General features: G+C 39.8%; 1 protein-coding gene across 8 annotated transcripts in view; it reads left to right on the plus strand.

The window, feature by feature from the left end:
• The first annotated feature begins 726 nt into the window (after nucleotides 1–726).
• Nucleotides 727–16,976, plus strand: part of HECTD1 (HECT domain E3 ubiquitin protein ligase 1) — a 61,677-nt gene continuing 45,427 nt past the window's right edge. For all 8 annotated transcript variants that reach the window (XM_033062267.2, XM_033062273.2, XM_033062271.2 and 5 more), the window contains exons 1-2: nucleotides 727–825; nucleotides 2,867–3,146. In XM_033062267.2, the coding sequence (XP_032918158.1) occupies nucleotides 3,007–3,146 (140 nt within the window). In that variant the 5' untranslated portion in view covers nucleotides 727–825; nucleotides 2,867–3,006. The remainder of the gene's footprint in view (nucleotides 826–2,866; nucleotides 3,147–16,976) is intronic.

Here is a 16,976-nt window from a genome sequence, read left to right on the forward strand (position 1 = left end):
CTGTACTTATATTAATAGGCTTAAATTCCTTTGCAAAACATGTCATACTACAGAGAATGAAATTATTTTGAAACTCCTTCATTTTAAGTTTCTAGCGGTCTGCTTCATTTGTCTTTTAATCATCTGCAAGGTAATTGCACAGCATTTTGCAGCACGTATGTCAGCGGACCACTCTACAGCAAAAGGTGTCTCAAGCTACGCGGCGTAGTTGCAGCGCTTCAAACTCACTGCTTGGTAAGAGCAACCTAAAACTTCCGCTGTGTAAGACTCAGCAGTGCGGAGCTTAAATCCGCTCACCAAATCCCTTTTAATGGGGGTGCTGGAGGGGGATCAAAGTGTTTGCAAGAGCGGCCCCCGAAAAGTATAAGCCCCACCGTAAATGTAAAGAATATCATATTGAAGAAAATAACCAGAATATGGCAAGAAATAAAATGACGTGTAAACCGTAAAAAAATAAACCCCCAGGCAGCCAGGGAAAGGCCACCCGAGCCAGGAAGGGCCCTTCGCCGCCAGGCCGCGGCCGGGGCTCCCTGGACACGGCCCGCAGCTCCGCAGGGGCGGCGCGGACCCACGCGGGCCCACGGAGCGGCCCCTTCTCCGCGGAGCCTCCCGCAGCGCCCCCAGCGGCCCCTCCGCCGCCTCAGCTCCGCCCCGAGCGCGGCTCCTGCCGCGCCCGCCCACCCCGCACCGGGCGGAGCGCCATGGATGCCGCTGGCCGCCGCCTGTCGCGGGGCTCGGGCTGCCGCCGCCGCCGCGCCGCTGCCCCGGTCTCGGCGTGGCGCTGAGGAGGGCTCTGCTCCGGCGAGGAGACTGCGGGAGGCTGAGGTGAGGGGCGGGGGTGGCGCGGGGCCTCTCCGGCCCGCGCTGGGAGATGGCGCCTTTCCCGAGCAGCCAGGCCGGGTCACCCTGCGCGGCCTGCGGCTCGCCGGGAACTCGAGCGTCGCTGCCCGGGCCTGTCGGGCCGGGAGGGAGCGGGCCGGAGCTGCGGGCGGGGGGCAGGCGGCGGGTGCCGGAAAGTGTGCGAGGGGCCGGGGGCAGAGCGGGGCGGCGCTGCCGGGGAGCCCCTCACGCCACCGGGCGCCCCGTGCGGGGGCGGCGAGGAGGGGGAGGCGGTGCCTCTCCTGCCCCGGGCGGCGCCGTGTGGGGAAGGGGCCCAAAGCGCCGCGCGGGCGCGGGGCCCGCCTGGTGTGTGCGAGCAGGCCCGGGCGGCGCGGGATGAGCCGGGCTGCGGCCTGGCCCCTGCTCTGGGGCGGCTTTCCCGGGAGTCCCGGCCGCTCGCCGCGCTCCGTGTTCTGCGCGGTGGCTCCTGTACTGCCCGCCTGGGATGTGAGAACAGCAGGTGCCTGTGCTGAACTTAACCCACTTTCTCCGTCTCTTAATTTTCTTGTTTCTCTCGCTGTCGCCCATCTCCCTGCTCCCGGAAATAACGATTTAGTCGTGCTAAGTAAGGAGAAGTAGAATTCTTATAATACGATCCCACTTTTACTGTCTGAAAGTATTTTCTATAGGATTAGAGCAGGAAATGCAGTCTGTAACCATCTTGGAAAATCATAGGCCTTGTTTAAAACACAGAAAATGAATTTACTAACATTAAGTTACTTTTTAGAGTAAGATAATATCAAATATATAACTGCCAAGCAGTGGTTGAGTGATCTGTTGTATTATGGTCCTAAATTATATGAAAGTCCTATCTGTTGTACTTCTGTCACATCTTTGAGTTTGAAGCTATTGTGAAAGAGCTGATTCAGTGTATGTTTCTTCATATAATACTAATTTCTGATTCACTTTTGTAGACATGCCCTTGATGGAGTTATTTTTTAACTATTAACTCATTAGCAGCAAGTAAACAAGTAGGCAGACTTTGTCCAGATCAAGCTTCTTCCTCCCACATCACCTCCCCCCTGTTTGTGGGGACACTGTCCAGCGTTTCGTATTTACCCATGAGTTTGATAAACTAATTCTTCTTCTCTAAGCTGTATTTTAGAAGAACGTTATTTTTCTTGTATGTCTAACTTGGAGAGACTGGTTTGTAACCTATCAGTTTTTATATGAGAATAGTTATGTTTGCTGTATTTTGAGGCAAGGGAGGTGAATTTGACTCTTTGTTAATCACAAAGTAAAAAGCAAGTACATATGCCAAAAATATGTTAACATTTTGAAGGGACTTTATTGGTCTTCAGCTTGCGTGTGCCAACTATGACATTGGGCCAGCAAATAATGTATGTGAATTATTTGAATTATTCACCCTTTTTTTGGAAGGCTATGAATTAATTTTTTTTTTCCAGAAAGTCCCAAAATAACCCAACAAACCCCCAGCTCTTGAAAATGCAAGTGATTCTTGTCTTTTTTTCATCCTTTGACATAAAAAGCCTATTTTCCATACGTTTGAATGCTGTTTTATAAGATGAAGGATTCATAAAAGGTCTCCAAAGATTCTGCAAGTCTGTAATTGTACATCTCAGGTTTTTATTTAATGGATTTCTATTTAAAATATGAAATTCATTCTCTTTCTATATTTTAATATTTTCATGAGGAGGTAATCCATCTCTCATCAAGCTGAACACTTTATAATAAAGTGATATTAAAGGAGGGGGATGGGCAAGACAGCACTTTCTTTTAGCTTTAAGAATACACAAAAGGGTTAAGTACAGTTTTTCTAACTTTAATTTTGAGTTATCCTCAGAACAAAACTCATTACTCTTTACTTGCTTACAAAGCTTGGAAAAAACCCCATTTGCTGATAAACTGTGTGAAAATTTCCTTAATTTCAGCCCAAAGATATGCTATACATTTTAGAGAGGAGAAAATACAGGAAGTTCAATGACAAGATGGTGATGATGATTACTTTTTTACTTTTTCTTGCCAGGTGAAAACTGCAAAAGTGTGAGGCTGACTGAAGAGAGAAATAATTGTGCTGAAGTTAGTCTGGCTTCAACAATTAAAGGATATTTTTGGTACTTTTTAGTTGAAGTGGAGGCGGCTTTTTTTTTTTTTTTATAAATAACCATGGCAGATGTGGATCCAGACACGTTGCTGGAATGGCTGCAGATGGGGCAGGGGGATGAAAGGGATATGCAGCTAATAGCACTGGAACAGCTCTGCATGCTGCTTCTGATGTCAGACAACGTGGATCGCTGTTTTGAAACGTAAGTAGTTCTGGCTTTCGTTTGTGGAATGTTATTTTCCCCTTTCTGTAGTTGAATGTAATGTTTAACATTCCTAGAAACTTTCAGCCTTGAAAATGTTTTTACAAACTGAACTTCAGTTTAGATCACTGAAATCAAGTGTTTCTGTTAATGTCACATGAAGTACCCTTGTCTGATTAAAAATGTAGTGTTGTTTGGGTGATAGTGCTGTTGTGACACAGGAGCTGATTATAACTCTTGATACATTTCTTTAAATTAAATGATGTGGATTTGTGTGTGTGTGTGGGGGGGGTGGGTGTTGGTTTTGTTTTTGGTTTTTTTTCCAATTTTTTTTCTTCTGGAGGTGGTTTTTTGGTTTGGGGTTTATGTGTGTTTTTGTTTGGTTTTGCTTTGGTTATTTTTGGTAGAGAATAACTTTTTTTGCTCTAGGATTATAATGATTACCTAAGTATATTTAAGCGTCCATAGTCTCATAATACTTTTTTCAAGGGATATAGTAGCTTTTTTGAGTTCTGTAAATTCAAGCAAAAATCACAAACAATAACCACTGTTCACACAAATATTTTGCCTCTTCTTTGGAGCATGTTGCTATTCGTGCCACCCTCCTTCTCAGCTGCATTTGTACACATCATATAGCACAGTCCCTTCACTCAATCTTTTTTATATTTCTCACGGCACAAAATGCTGGTGTAATCACTTCTGTTACTTGAGTGTTGCTGTGCATGTGTTACACTACCTGTGAGAACCCACCACTAGTCTGGAAGAAGTAGCAAAAGTGTAACCAATCACAACTTTTGCTCTTTTAGTTGGGGTTTTCAGTTCTGATTTTCATGTTTTGCCTTCTCTTCTTTTCCATGATTTTTTTTCATTGCTCTCACTTTCTTTTCATAATAAAGTATGGCTAATGTTTTTCAGGTACGTTCCTCTTTTTAGGAGTATGGCTTTAGAAGCATTTGAGGAGGTAGCTAGCTGTCTGTTACACTGTTTAGTTTTGTAGCTCTGAAGGAAACAGTTTTCGGATTTACCTCTTAGAAGCTCAAATACTTTTTATACACTTTCTGAAAGTGTATATAATGAATGCTGTATTATTGCAGTGTTGTGGTTTTAAAATTATTTATGTCTGAAAGAAGAAATATTTAAAATGCCATTTGGCATTTTAATTTTTCGTTTTAGTGTTGGTATAGTTTAATTTTACTTGTCTTCTAAGTTCTCTGTTTCTTTTACTCTTGTGAACTGTCCTCAAAAAGAAGAGAATGAAATGTAAATAGGGGAAGAAGTTACCGAAGTTCTCTGCCTGTTCAAGTGATTTTGCAATAGTGTTGAAACTGCTACTTGTTATTGGCTCTGTGAATATACTGAAGTATATGATCTGGTACCATGGTATTTGGTGAGCTGACATGGTAGCTCGTTACCTTCCTCCCATTTATCACCCACCCTTTTTATTCCTCCCAACTGTACTCTTGTTCCTGCCACTGTCAGGGCTTACTGGACTGCTCTAATTCTCTGCAAGTGCAAGCTGCTCTTTAAACCTGCTGAAGAAAGTTGTTAGTTTTCTGCTGTTACAGTGAGCTACAGCATATAGAGAGGTGTCTGATGAGCACTGGAGGTCGAACTGCATAAGTGGAAATGTGGGAGAAGCAGAGAAAGGTATAGAGTCTTCAGTGGAGAACTTCTCAGTGATTGTCTTGGGTGCTTATGGGTGCCTGCATTTCAAGGTGACTTTATTTAATTTGGAACTCTGTAAGACACAGATGATATCTTGAACAGTGTTTTTAAAAATCTTTCAAAATGACAGTTCAAATAACCAAAACTGTCTTATGCTGGGAGAGTATAACTAAAATGATCATGAATAATATTTTATAGTTCCTTTTCAGCTTATTTTTTAAAGGAATTGCTGTTTGCTGAAATAGGAGATTTACTGTGTGACAGAAGGACTGCTAAACCCCCATTTTTCAGGAACTAATTTTGAAAGTATTTTCAGTGCATGTCTGATCTAGAATATGGATGTATTTTTCTGTTGGTAAGAAAACCAGCCTCTAGACTTAAAAAAAAAAAATTCTTCTACTAAGTAAGACCAGCCTTTCCAAGTTTTTTAATGCTGTGTGCATGTTATTTGAAGATCTTGGAATTGTTTATTGCTATTAGTTATATATTGACAAAACTTTAAATAAAATTTTTCATCTATGAAACTCAGCTTCAAGATGGACTTTTAAAACAGTTACTTGGAGAATGAAATGGGGTGTTTTTCACAACTTAGAGTAACTTTAAATATTACATATTAGTCCACTTTTACATAAGGAATTATTTACTTTTATGATGTAAGCTAAGAAAAAAAACCCCATCATTTTAGTGAAGTGCATCTGGTGATTAAAAGCTGCATATGGTGAGGACTGGCAAAGCTGTGAAACAAGACCACATTAGAAATATTGACATGAATGGTGTGCACCATCTCTAAAACCACAACACAGTCAGTTTCCATCCTGCTTTCTTAAGGAGTTAAGGGCGATACACAATCTTACTTAGCAAAGAAAGTGCAAAGTTGAGCAGAAAAAAGAAGTGTTGAAATGTTGCACTTCATTTTTGCAATAAAGTAACACGGTTACTTTGCAGACATGTTCTGAAGGAAATTATATAACTAATGATGAAGTTAATAATTTGTTTTTGTACAAGAGTAATGGATAGTGAAAGTAGTGTTTCAGGTGAGCTCCAAACCAGAAGCAGGCACACGTGTGAGTTGGTATATTTCATAAAGTTCTTTGGGAGTTCCGGCAGTATCACAGCAGATTTTGGGGTATGCAGCTGATTAACAGGTGGTGCTGCCAGATAATTGATGTTTCTTTACTTCTTCCCAGATTTACATATTACATCCAATTAAATTGTTTTGGAAGTTACTCATATGTTAACATTACAAAAATCAGTGGCATATTCATCTTCTGGTGATAATGAGTCACAGACACTGCTAGTCACTTGGCATTGAAGAGTACTAACATTTTATCAGCAGCAAAAGCCACTAGCTTGAACTACAGAAACTTAATGAATGAGAAGAAATGGCTTTGTTAAGTAGTTGAGTTTGAGTAAAACTGCAAAACTGTTGTGATTATAAGTGTTCCAAATTGTAGTTAAACTGTGTGCTATTAAATCCACTTGAACAGGAGTTTAAAGAATGCATTTAATATAAACTTAATTGAAATGATAGGCTTTTTTTTTTGTCTTTTAAATTACCTGTAACAGTTGAGGCCCCTAGTTGCGATCTCACATTATAAATGTAGCCTTTTTCTGCATAGGTGTTTCAATTTATTCTTTTTTCACCTCGTGTGTGATTATTTCACTTTTTTGGTGAAACAAAATTAGAGCTCTTCTGGTTGGGCTTTCTGTTGCTGTCTGTCAGAGTAAAAGTACTTAGCAATTAATTACAATGAAAATTTGTAGATTAAGGCACTAATATAACAAGGCAAGACCTGCTTAAAACCTTTTTTACACAGCAGATGAAATAGGCTTTATTAGTGCTCAGAAGGAGGAAACATCTTCCTCTTTGGCTGTTCTGCAAGTTACCTCTGTATATTTGGCATTAACAGATTTGGCAAGCAAAAAATGATCAGAAGTTATCAGCTCATTTGACAAACAAAAATTGTACAAAGGGTCATATGTTAGGATTTTAATGTGTAAAATAGAAATCCTTTCAGTTTATTTTTTAGATCAAACATATTTACTTTAATTCACACTAAATCTTTTTGTTTCCAAAGTATCTATTCACTAGGGGAAAAGTATGTATCTTTATCTTGTATTTGCTATCGCGTATAAGAAGAAATTCTAGTGAACCGAAGACTGTTGATGTGAGCTAGTAAGACTGTTAGAGTAATGTGGAACAGTTTAGCTTTACTTCCACCTGCTTAAAACTACATTCTCCTGTGTTTATCAGGATTGCAAAACTCCAGTAAATCAAAATTAGATGTATAGAGAAAAGCAATTTTTCCTTCAGAGATAGGGATAGGGATCCAAAATGCTGATTTTCAGGAATCTGTTTACAATCTGTGTTGCCTTTACAAAGCATCTTTGTAATTCAGTCAGTAAAGTACCCTTTAACAGGTCTGACAACTGGGGAAAAACTAACAGTCTGAGAGAGCAGCTCTGTTGTTATCAAGGTGATTTCACATTTTGGGTCCTACAGATTTGCTGTTTTGTTATTTTAAGGAAAAAATAAAGTCAGATCATTGTTACACTTTTGTGCTGGAGTGCAGGAGTGAGTAAATTAGAATAAGTATTACTGTCAGCAATAGACTACAGTTTTCATTATTTTAAACCGTGAAAAGCACATGTTCTTAGTAAATTATTGGTTTGCACTAATGCAGACATTTCTCCCAAATGAAATTTTGTACTCTTTAAAGCAGGAAGTCCCATGTGATTCCTAGTAAGCTTTTTTTTCTTTTAATGAAACCAGAGAGTATGGCAGTAGTGAAATACCTACAGTGGAGTGATTTACTCTGTGGCCTCCAATATAGTGGGATCTTCAGCATTCTAAGGAGTGGTTTTCTGAGATGAGAGAAGGGGTGGACTCTGCATTTTTCAGGGCGCTATCTTGTTACAACATATTGTTTAAAATTATTCCTGTTTTTTAGTGGTGGTTGTTTGTTTTTTGTTTTTTTGGTTTGGTGTTTTTTGTTGGTTTTTTGGCTTTTTTTTCTCTTTTTCAGCTATATGGATTTTAAAATACTAATGTCTTTCTGGTTGCTCTTTGTAAAATGGAAATTGTGGCCTCGTTGTCACTGCTAATGTGGAGATTAATTAACCTTGTCTAGCTATTTTGAGAATCTTAATGGTTGCAAAGGTCAGAAGGGAAGATTAAGTCTAAATTGACATCCTGTCTTCTGTCCTGGCCCTTATATTTTATATGGTTACTACTGGATTGAGCATCTTGTTTGATACAAGCATAATGTGTACCTAATGCTTCTGAGAGGGCATCCTACCTGAATTTTACCTTTTCTTTTGCTATTAAATCTGCTGCCTAAGTTTTCTTTGTTGAAATTTACTTTCTCTTTTCCATAAAAATTTTCCAGTCTGATGAATTTTATAGACAGCAGTCAGTTCACCTTTTCCTATTTAGGTTAAAAGGCATTAGTGTTCTTGCTGTGAATGTACCTGCACATAAAGATTTCATCAGCTCTTGGTCTTGCTCCCTTTCTCTAGTTTACAAGTTCTTCAGAAATACTTCCCAGTGTTGCCTTAATCCATACTGTTTATAGGAATGCCTTTGACTTACTGTTTACTGTTAAACATGCCAAGTTGAGTTAGATGTTTTCAAAACTTTTTACAGTAAGTGTGGTTTTAGTTATCTGTCTTCAGAGTTGCTTTCGAAGGTATGAGTGCTTGCTGCTTAGGTATGGCTTGATGTATTACCTAGACTAAGATCTGTAACTTGGCATTTGTGTATGTTAAAACACATTTTGTTTAAATGAGCCCGTGCCTCTAGGTATTCCAGACAACTCATCACATTGTCACTATTTACTAGTCTGGCATTAAAAAAAATTTTTTCTAGTGTTATTGTCAAGTATCATTTGTTTTGTTCAGAATTTTGTGTGTGAGATAAAACTGAAGTGATTCTTGCAAGTAGTGTGCAACAGAGGAATGCAGAATGTTGAGGCATCAGGTAATGACCTTTTGAAAGTGTCAGCTCCTAACAGATTGGATGAGACCAACAAAAGATGTTACAGGAATTTCAAATTGCAGGCTTCCTTTCTTGCATGACTGCTGGTCAAATGATTTTTAATATTGGCCTCTTAAGAAGAGGTATAGATAGCACAGATGTTAAGTAGATTGCTAATAGGGAAGTGGAAGTTTTCTTGTGTAAGTCAATTCTTTTTTTGAGCATCTGGGAATGCAGTAGAAGCTGGTGGGGAGAAGTGCATATTTAGACACACATACAAAATCCTACTTTTTGTTTAAATTGCTTATTTCCTTTTGAAATGTTGACAGATGTAATATGTACTCAAAGCATTTTCTGTTTGCACAATTGAGGTTGCTACTAGTGGAAATCATAGGCAGAAAGACATGTAGTTTCACATTCTTTAATTTATTCAGCTATTGTGTACTCAGCATCTTTAAAATATTTACAAAATGCTGCGGATTGGAGAACAAATGTGGAATTTTTACTCTGGCATATGGCATAGATTTTATAAGATGCTGAAAAGTACAAAAGCCAGCCTAACACATCCTTTCTAAATTCAGAAATAATGCAAATGATAATTTATTTAGAAATACAGAAATTACCTATCTTGTGGAAGCCGTTTCCTCATGGATTTTCCTTATTTTTCATTTTACACAACTGATACTTATTGAATGTGTAGTTGAATACTAAATGTCCAATAGTAATTGTCTTCCTGCCTAATAATGAACTCTCAGAAGAGGGTTCAGCTCTGTCATTCATTTAGCTAAAATAAAGTTTGAAAGTGTTTTTAAATGTCAAGTTCAAATTCTAAATAAATTTGTTTCAATTCCTAATAAAGTGGAGTTTTTACTGGAATGAAAACAGGATGGAATTGTTAATTCTCCAGGTTAATTTTATTGGCCTGGGCTGTGATTGCAATTAAGAGTACAGATTCAGAGTTGTGTAAGTTTTAATGTTTTTTAAGTCTGATAAAAGTTGCTAAATTGCCAGTTAATTTTTAGTTGCTTTTTCCTGGTACGTTTAAAATACAGTATGGTGTGTCTAAAGTCTTATACATGAATGATGTTTTCTGGCTTTCATTTGTATTGTAACAGTGTTATATGAAAACAGTGCTAAATATGTTTTGGTAATGAATCCAAAAAAATACATACAGGCAGTGCAGGTGTATGAGTTCTCTTGTGGATGGTCTTGATTACTATGCTGTTGGTTTTGGTTCATATGTGGAAACAAAACAGTCTTCCAACAGAAGAAACAATGAGGGGAAGTCTGAGATCTCTTCTCATAGAAAGAACTACAGAAAGGAAAAAAATCATTAATCAGAAATGAACTTGAAACTACTTTTGCTTTAAGAAAAATCAGTTGTGCAGGATGTTCTTAAAAGTTTCAGAGTTGTGTGATGTGTTGTTGTGTGTGTTTATCTGGTATATTTTTCCTCAAAAATTGTTACTAATGAGAGTTAGCTTCAGTATTTTAGTTTTTATTTTAAATTATCATATATTAAGTAGTGTACACACATATAATTCCTTATTTTCTCACTTTTAACTGGTCTCAGCAGATGGTATGCATTAAAGATCCAGCTATTGCTGGCAGGCAGCTGAGCTTGGTTTTCTGCCACAAGTCACATGTCTTGGACCAGGCAGCTTCACTGAAGGCTTTGTCACATGCAAGGGTCTCTGCACCAACTGAATCCAGCGGTTACTTTGGAATTGAGTAACACACCCTAATGCTAGCAGTAGTTGTTAACTGTTTTGGGAATGAACTGAACTGGTCTTTTTTCCGTAAGGTTTTTTTTTTCAAGCATGGCAGTAGTATAGTCTTCACTATTACTGTTTCTGTTTTAGCTAAGGATTTTAGGTGCAATAAAATATGAAATGTAATTACAGAAATGAGTTTACAGTGCCTATTTTTACTTCCTTGATATCTTTTTACATTGCAAGCTGTAAAATCAGCTGAGTCACTTCATTAGTGTTTAAGGGATTAGCACTGGCAGGAGATTACTGCTGTAGCTATTTAAGAATTTTGTATCCCTATGGATATTTCTGTTCCTAAAGAGGTGGGTGTGTGTGTAAAGGTTCAGAAGTGTGTCAGCATATGGAGTTATGCTGATGATAGTGCTGTAAATTCTGTAGTAATGTAACTATACTGACAAATTTTCTTAGCTTTTTTTGACATCCAGATGATTATGATATTTACAAAATGTTTTTAGATCAAGTATATTTTCTGCAGAGAAAGAATGCATATTAAAGAATTTCTGTATTATTCTCTTTACAACCTAATAACTCATTTTAACACTGAAAGTATGAATATATTTATTTAAATATAAATCATACAGAATCAGCACTTTTCAATGTGGTTTACTTCTTGATGTCAGTACAAATTTTGATGAGGAATATTACCTCTTTTGGACAAACCTGTCTTTCAGCAAGAGCTTTGAAACATGGTGGGTGGAAAACTTGGAAGATAGTAATAACAGCAGCTCTTCTGGAAGTACAGGAATGATGTTGGGTGGACAGTGAGAGCTACAAGACTTAAAGTAATTAGCAAGAGCTCTAGTGTGGGTTGTAGAGTAACCTCATTAACTTGAAGTCGGTCTTTCACTAAGGAGTAACACAGATTGACCTCATTAATTCACTAAGTAGTCCCTAATCACTCTTCTAAAGTACACATTTGAAGTACTTTAGGAAGTGCCCAATGTGATATTAATACAGCTCCCTACAAATAAAAATCTGAAAATACTTTCCTTTCATTTCCATGTTTATTAGAAGGCCTAAATAGAAACTTGAACTTCTGAGGTACCTATCTGCCATTATTTTCTGACTAGAAAGAATAAACACTATTATATGTAGATTTTTCTGTATTTAAGAAAACTCAGTATCTTTTTGCTTGTTTCACTGCATATAGGTCATTGTGAACAGTGATTCCTCACCGACAACTTCAGGAATTTTTCTGTCATAGTTTCTTTTTTTCCTGAGATATATTATTTTTAGTTAATATATGATCTGGATAAAAGCAACATGTGGACCCAGTTTTGATACTGGAATGATTTAGAAATTGTGCCCTTGGTAGGTGCTGATGCTAGCAGTAATGGCAGGTTTATTGGTGTATTTTTCTCTTGGAAATTAAAAGCATGATTTGTCAATAGATGGAAGTGTACTAAAAGCTGATCATTGTTGCCATCCCGTCACATCAGTTCATTCAGTGCTGTAGCTCTGACCTCAGTTTCTCTTTGGTCCCAGGAAGTTTTGACAGCCTTGTTTTTCCCATGTGAACTGTTTTCTAAAGGTGAGTTCAATGTTCAGCCTTTGTCTGTTTTATGGACACTCCTGGAATGCTTTGATTTACTATGTGTCAAAATACTGAGCATAGCCTTAGTTGGAACTGCGGTAAGGTCTGTATTACTGAAGCACCCTGATCTTCCTCAGCCAATGTTTGAAGCATTTTTCGGTCCTTTTGATCTGTTTTGGCCTGCCTACGATAGCCAGTAAGGATTTACCTTGGAATTATGGTGTAATAGTGATGCTTACATAACATGATGTGTCTGATTCACTCTTTGGTTCCTGCTGGTGTTGACTCTATTTGCTTGCTTGGTGCTTCATTAAAAGGACGGGCTGGTCCTGAGACGGTGCCGTGCTTGGCCTGTTTGCTAGAATTCCTTCTAGGTAAGCAGTGGATTTCCTTTCCCTCTGCTGCCTTTGCTTATGCTTTAGTGCCTTTACTTGGGATTGGATTGGGTGAGGACTCAAGGGCTACTCTGAAAACCCATTTTCACAATTTTGAGGTACAAAGACCATCCACTGAATAAAGACAACACTTACCCTCTCTTTTTATTGGTTAAATGCCTGCGCAGAGACATCCCCAGTGGAGCTGCCTGAGCAGAAGGGAGAGGTGTACTTTGGGCTATGGCCAATGTACAATATGTACTTTGCTATGTGACTCTGATGGTGTTGCACCCCATCCCATCGTGGGGCCGGTGTTCCCACCTACCCCTGTTAGGTCTTTCTCTGGCATTACTCATACAGGCATATTCTTCTCCCTGAGACAATGTAGAGCCGATGCTCATAGTTTCAACCACAGGAGACCCATGTCATCGCTTAGTGCAAATTTGGGAATTAAAGGGTGATCACTATAAAGCTGACCAGTGTCCTTTTGTTTGTATGCAGTTACTGATAGAAAAGTTAGCTACAGCATAAAGGCTGAAGTCCTTCAAAATGACAGCTAGGCGATTTTATTCTGTAATCGTTAAGCCACTTGTTTGCGAACATCATGGCTGGAGCACTAGGGATGTGTCCATATATCCTTCTTGCTGCTATCACAGGCTGAACTATTGATCTAGGCTGTGTGTGAATGACAGAACTTGTACTTCTGATCTCTTTTATTTTCAGGAACTTTACACTAATAAGGCCCAAGCGAACTTCAACAAGACAAAAGAATCTGAATTTATTTAAATGGGCTGTGTGTGCTTGTGGGTGTAAGTAATCTGTGTATCTCCGGAGGAGATTCCACAACCATTCTGCTTGTAATTGCCAAGTCACTCTCCATGACTCCATAAAAAGTCATTGCAATCCAAAGTTACTGGAAAAGGAAACATTGAACCCATCTATAAAGGTAGAAAGAAGGACCCTGGAAACTACTGCCCAGTGAGCCTCACCTCTGTGCCTGGGAAGGTCATGGAACAGATCCTCAGGAATCTGAGAACAGGGCAGGTGTTTTGGGAGAGTCAGCAGGGCTTCACCCAGGGCAAGCCCTGCATGACTAACCCTGTGGCCCTCTGTGATGGGGTTCCTGTCAGTGCACAGGGGAAGGGCTACAGTTGTCACTTATCTGGACTTCTGTAAAGCCTTTGACAGGCTTCCTCCTAACATAATTCTCTCTAAATTGGAGAGAGAAGTATTTGCTGGGTGAACTGTTAGATGGATTAGAAATTGGTTGAATGGTCACATGCAGAGAGTAGTGGTCAATAGCTCAGAGTCCTGATAGACATCAGTGACAAAGTGGTATGCCTCAGCCATCTGTTTTGGGACCAGTGTTATTTAATATCTCCATTAATGTCATAGACAAAGAGATTGATTGCACCCTCAGCAAGTTTGCAGATGGCACCAAGCTGAGTGGTGTGCCTGACACACCTGAAGGGTGGGATACCCTCCAGGGGGATGAACAATGTTGAGATGTGGGCACATGGGATTCTCATGAGTTTTAACAAGACCAAGTGCTGGTGCTGCACCTGAGTTGGGTCAACCCCCAGTACCAGCACAGGCTGGGGATGGAAAGATGGAGAGCAGCCCTGCCTAGAAGGTCTTGGGGTTGCTGCTGGCTGAGAGGCTGCACATGAGCCAGCCATGGGCACTGCCAGCCCAGAGAGTCAAGTTCTGCTCTGCTCTGGTGCTCTGGTGACACCCTACCTGCAGTGCTGCATCCAGCTCTGGGATGCCAGCACAGGAAGGACATGGACCTGCTGGAGTGACTCTAGATTAGGGCCATGAAGTTTAGAGGGATGGAGCACCTATGAGGAAAGGCTGAGAAAATTGAGATTGTTCAGCCTGGAGAAGAGGAGGCTTTGGGCTGACCTAATTATGGGCTTCCAATAGCTGAAGGGAACCTATAAAAAAGTTGGAGAGGAACTTTTTACAAGAGCATGTGGTGACAGGAGAAGGTTACTATAGTGGGTTGACATTGGCTGGATGCTAGGCACCCACCAAAGCCAGTCTGTTGTTCCCATCTGCAATTGGACAGGAGAGCAAGGGTTAATGAAGGGTTAATGGTTGAGATAAGGTGTGGGAGAGAGAGATCACTCACTAAATACTGTCATAGGAAAACCAAAGTTGAATTGGGGATATTAACTGTGTTTATTGCTAACAATATCAAAGCAGAATAATGAGAAGGAAAATAAGTATTAAAAACACCTTTTCCCCTACCCTTTCTTCTTTCCCAATCTCTACTTCCTCCCCAGCAATAGCGCAGGGAGATGGGGAGTGGGGTTTGCAGTCAGCTCATCACTCCCTGTTCCTGCTGGTACTCAGGAAGAGGAGTTCTTCCCATGTTCCAGTGTGGGGTTCCTCCCATAGGTGACAGTCCTCCAGGAACTTTTGCAATGTGAGTCCACCCCATGGGCAACAGTTCTCCACAAACTGCTGCAGTGTGAGTGACTCTTCCATGGGGTGCAGTCCTTCAGGCAGAGCCTGCTCCAGCAGGTTTGCAGCCTTCTTTTGAGCATCCATCTGCTCCAGTTTGGGTCTCCTCCATGGGTTGCAGGTGGATCTCTGCATCCCCATGGTCCTCCGTGGGCTGCAGGGGAATCTCAGCTCCAGCACTTCCTGCCCCTTCTCCACCTTGGTGTCTGCAGAGCTGTTCCTCCCACATATTCTCATCCTGCTCTTCTCTGGCCACAGTTACATCTGTGCAATGACTTCTTTTCTTTTCTTAAATATGTTATCACAGAAGTGTTACCACCATTCCTGATTGACTCAGCCTTGGTGAGCAGCCAGGCCATCCTGGAGCCACCTGGCATTGGCTCTGCAGGACATGGTGGAAGCTTCTGGCAACTTCCCACAGAAGCCACCCTTGTAGCTCTCTGTGCTACCAAAAGCTGGTCACACAAACCCAATATAGTTGCCCAGAGAAGCTTTGGGTGCCCCATCCTTGGAAGTGTTCAAGGCAAGGTTGGGTGGAGCTGTGAGCAACCTGGTCTAGTGAAAGGTGTCCCTGTTCTCAGTGGGAGGACTGGAACTGAATGATCTTTAAGGTCCCTTTCAAACTCAGGCCATTCTGTGATTCTGTGATGAAGCCTCGTTTTCTTATGGGAAGACTGGAAATCATTCCTCTAAGTCAGAAAACAAATTTAGTGACATCAAGTGGAGATTGTTCTCTACCTGCTGATTAAAAAGGTGGTCTCTGATTAGTGTAGCTGGAGGTTCTGGCAGAAAGGTTAAAAAAACCCTCAATCCTTAAGTTTGTGCTAGAGAGTTACACTTTTATAAGGACAGCATTGCTGATACAGTGCACTGGCATTTGTGTGCTGACAAAGAATTCTACATAAATGATACGCTCTTAGTAACATAGTATTTTACTGTGTCTGCTGGGTGATTGGCTCTGGTGGATAGGTGTTTTAAGGACATGAATTTTAATTTTTAAAATTTCCTTTTAAAATTTCTTTTTTTAAAAAAAATACATCTGAGTTCCTTTTGTGTTGTGTTTCTTTATAAGCTGTTAAATCATAGAAAAAAAAGTAAGTTTTAGATTTGCTAAGTATGGATTTTAACTTTCTGCAGCTCTGTGACCATCTAAGAAAAATGGTGTACTACTCTTGCTAATATTAAAACAGACAGTGGAGTTCCCTACATTCCACTTGGTAATAGGTGTGTTGGTCTGGTTTGTTTGGGGCTTTTTAAGATTTGTGTTGACTGGATTTTTTTTCTTGCAATATAGTTTAAAGCACATTGTTTCTAGCAGTGTTTAAGTGATCTGCCTGGTGCATAAAATTCAATATAATAGGCCCAACGCCAAAATCCTTGAATACATTGTCCACTTTAAATTTTATGTACTGAAGTGCTTCTTGTGTCAGCATATGATGGTCATCTAATAATGAGTACAAATTTCAGACCTTTTTTCTCCCAGTGGATAATGTCTAAAATGCAAAGTTACTGTATAAACCCTTCTTACCGACGTAGAGTTAAATAACAAATTTCTTAAGAACAACAGATATATAGGCTGGATAGGTCAGTATAAGTTTTACATGTGTGATTGAGCTTTATTGAAACTTTACTTACTAATTTGTCGTTGAGTATTGTTGAGTAATGTATTTATTTGTCAGGCAGTGTTAGTTGTTTCATAAAGAAGCATGGTAAGATCTTGAAGAAACCTATTAGCATTTTGCTGTCTCAGGATTTGGTGTCTTTGTGTGACTCATTGCATACCAGATGGGATACTGAATGACCTCTGAATCTTCAGCATGATTCATCAACAAGTACTTCACCTGTCTTCCAGACTAAAAAACATGTTGTTATTATTTATTTTTTTGATTTAGAGAAGTTTTAGGCCATCTTTTAAAAACCAAAACCCTACTTGAAGGAAAAGTTGCAATATTTGCTTCCTGTAAATTTAGTCTGATCTCCTACATCTAGGGTTGAGGTATCCACTATTTTGGCTACTGTCGCAGCATATATCCCCTTCAC

This window comes from Catharus ustulatus, chromosome 6, assembly GCF_009819885.2.
Source record: "Catharus ustulatus isolate bCatUst1 chromosome 6, bCatUst1.pri.v2, whole genome shotgun sequence".
Lineage (NCBI taxonomy): Eukaryota > Metazoa > Chordata > Aves > Passeriformes > Turdidae > Catharus > Catharus ustulatus.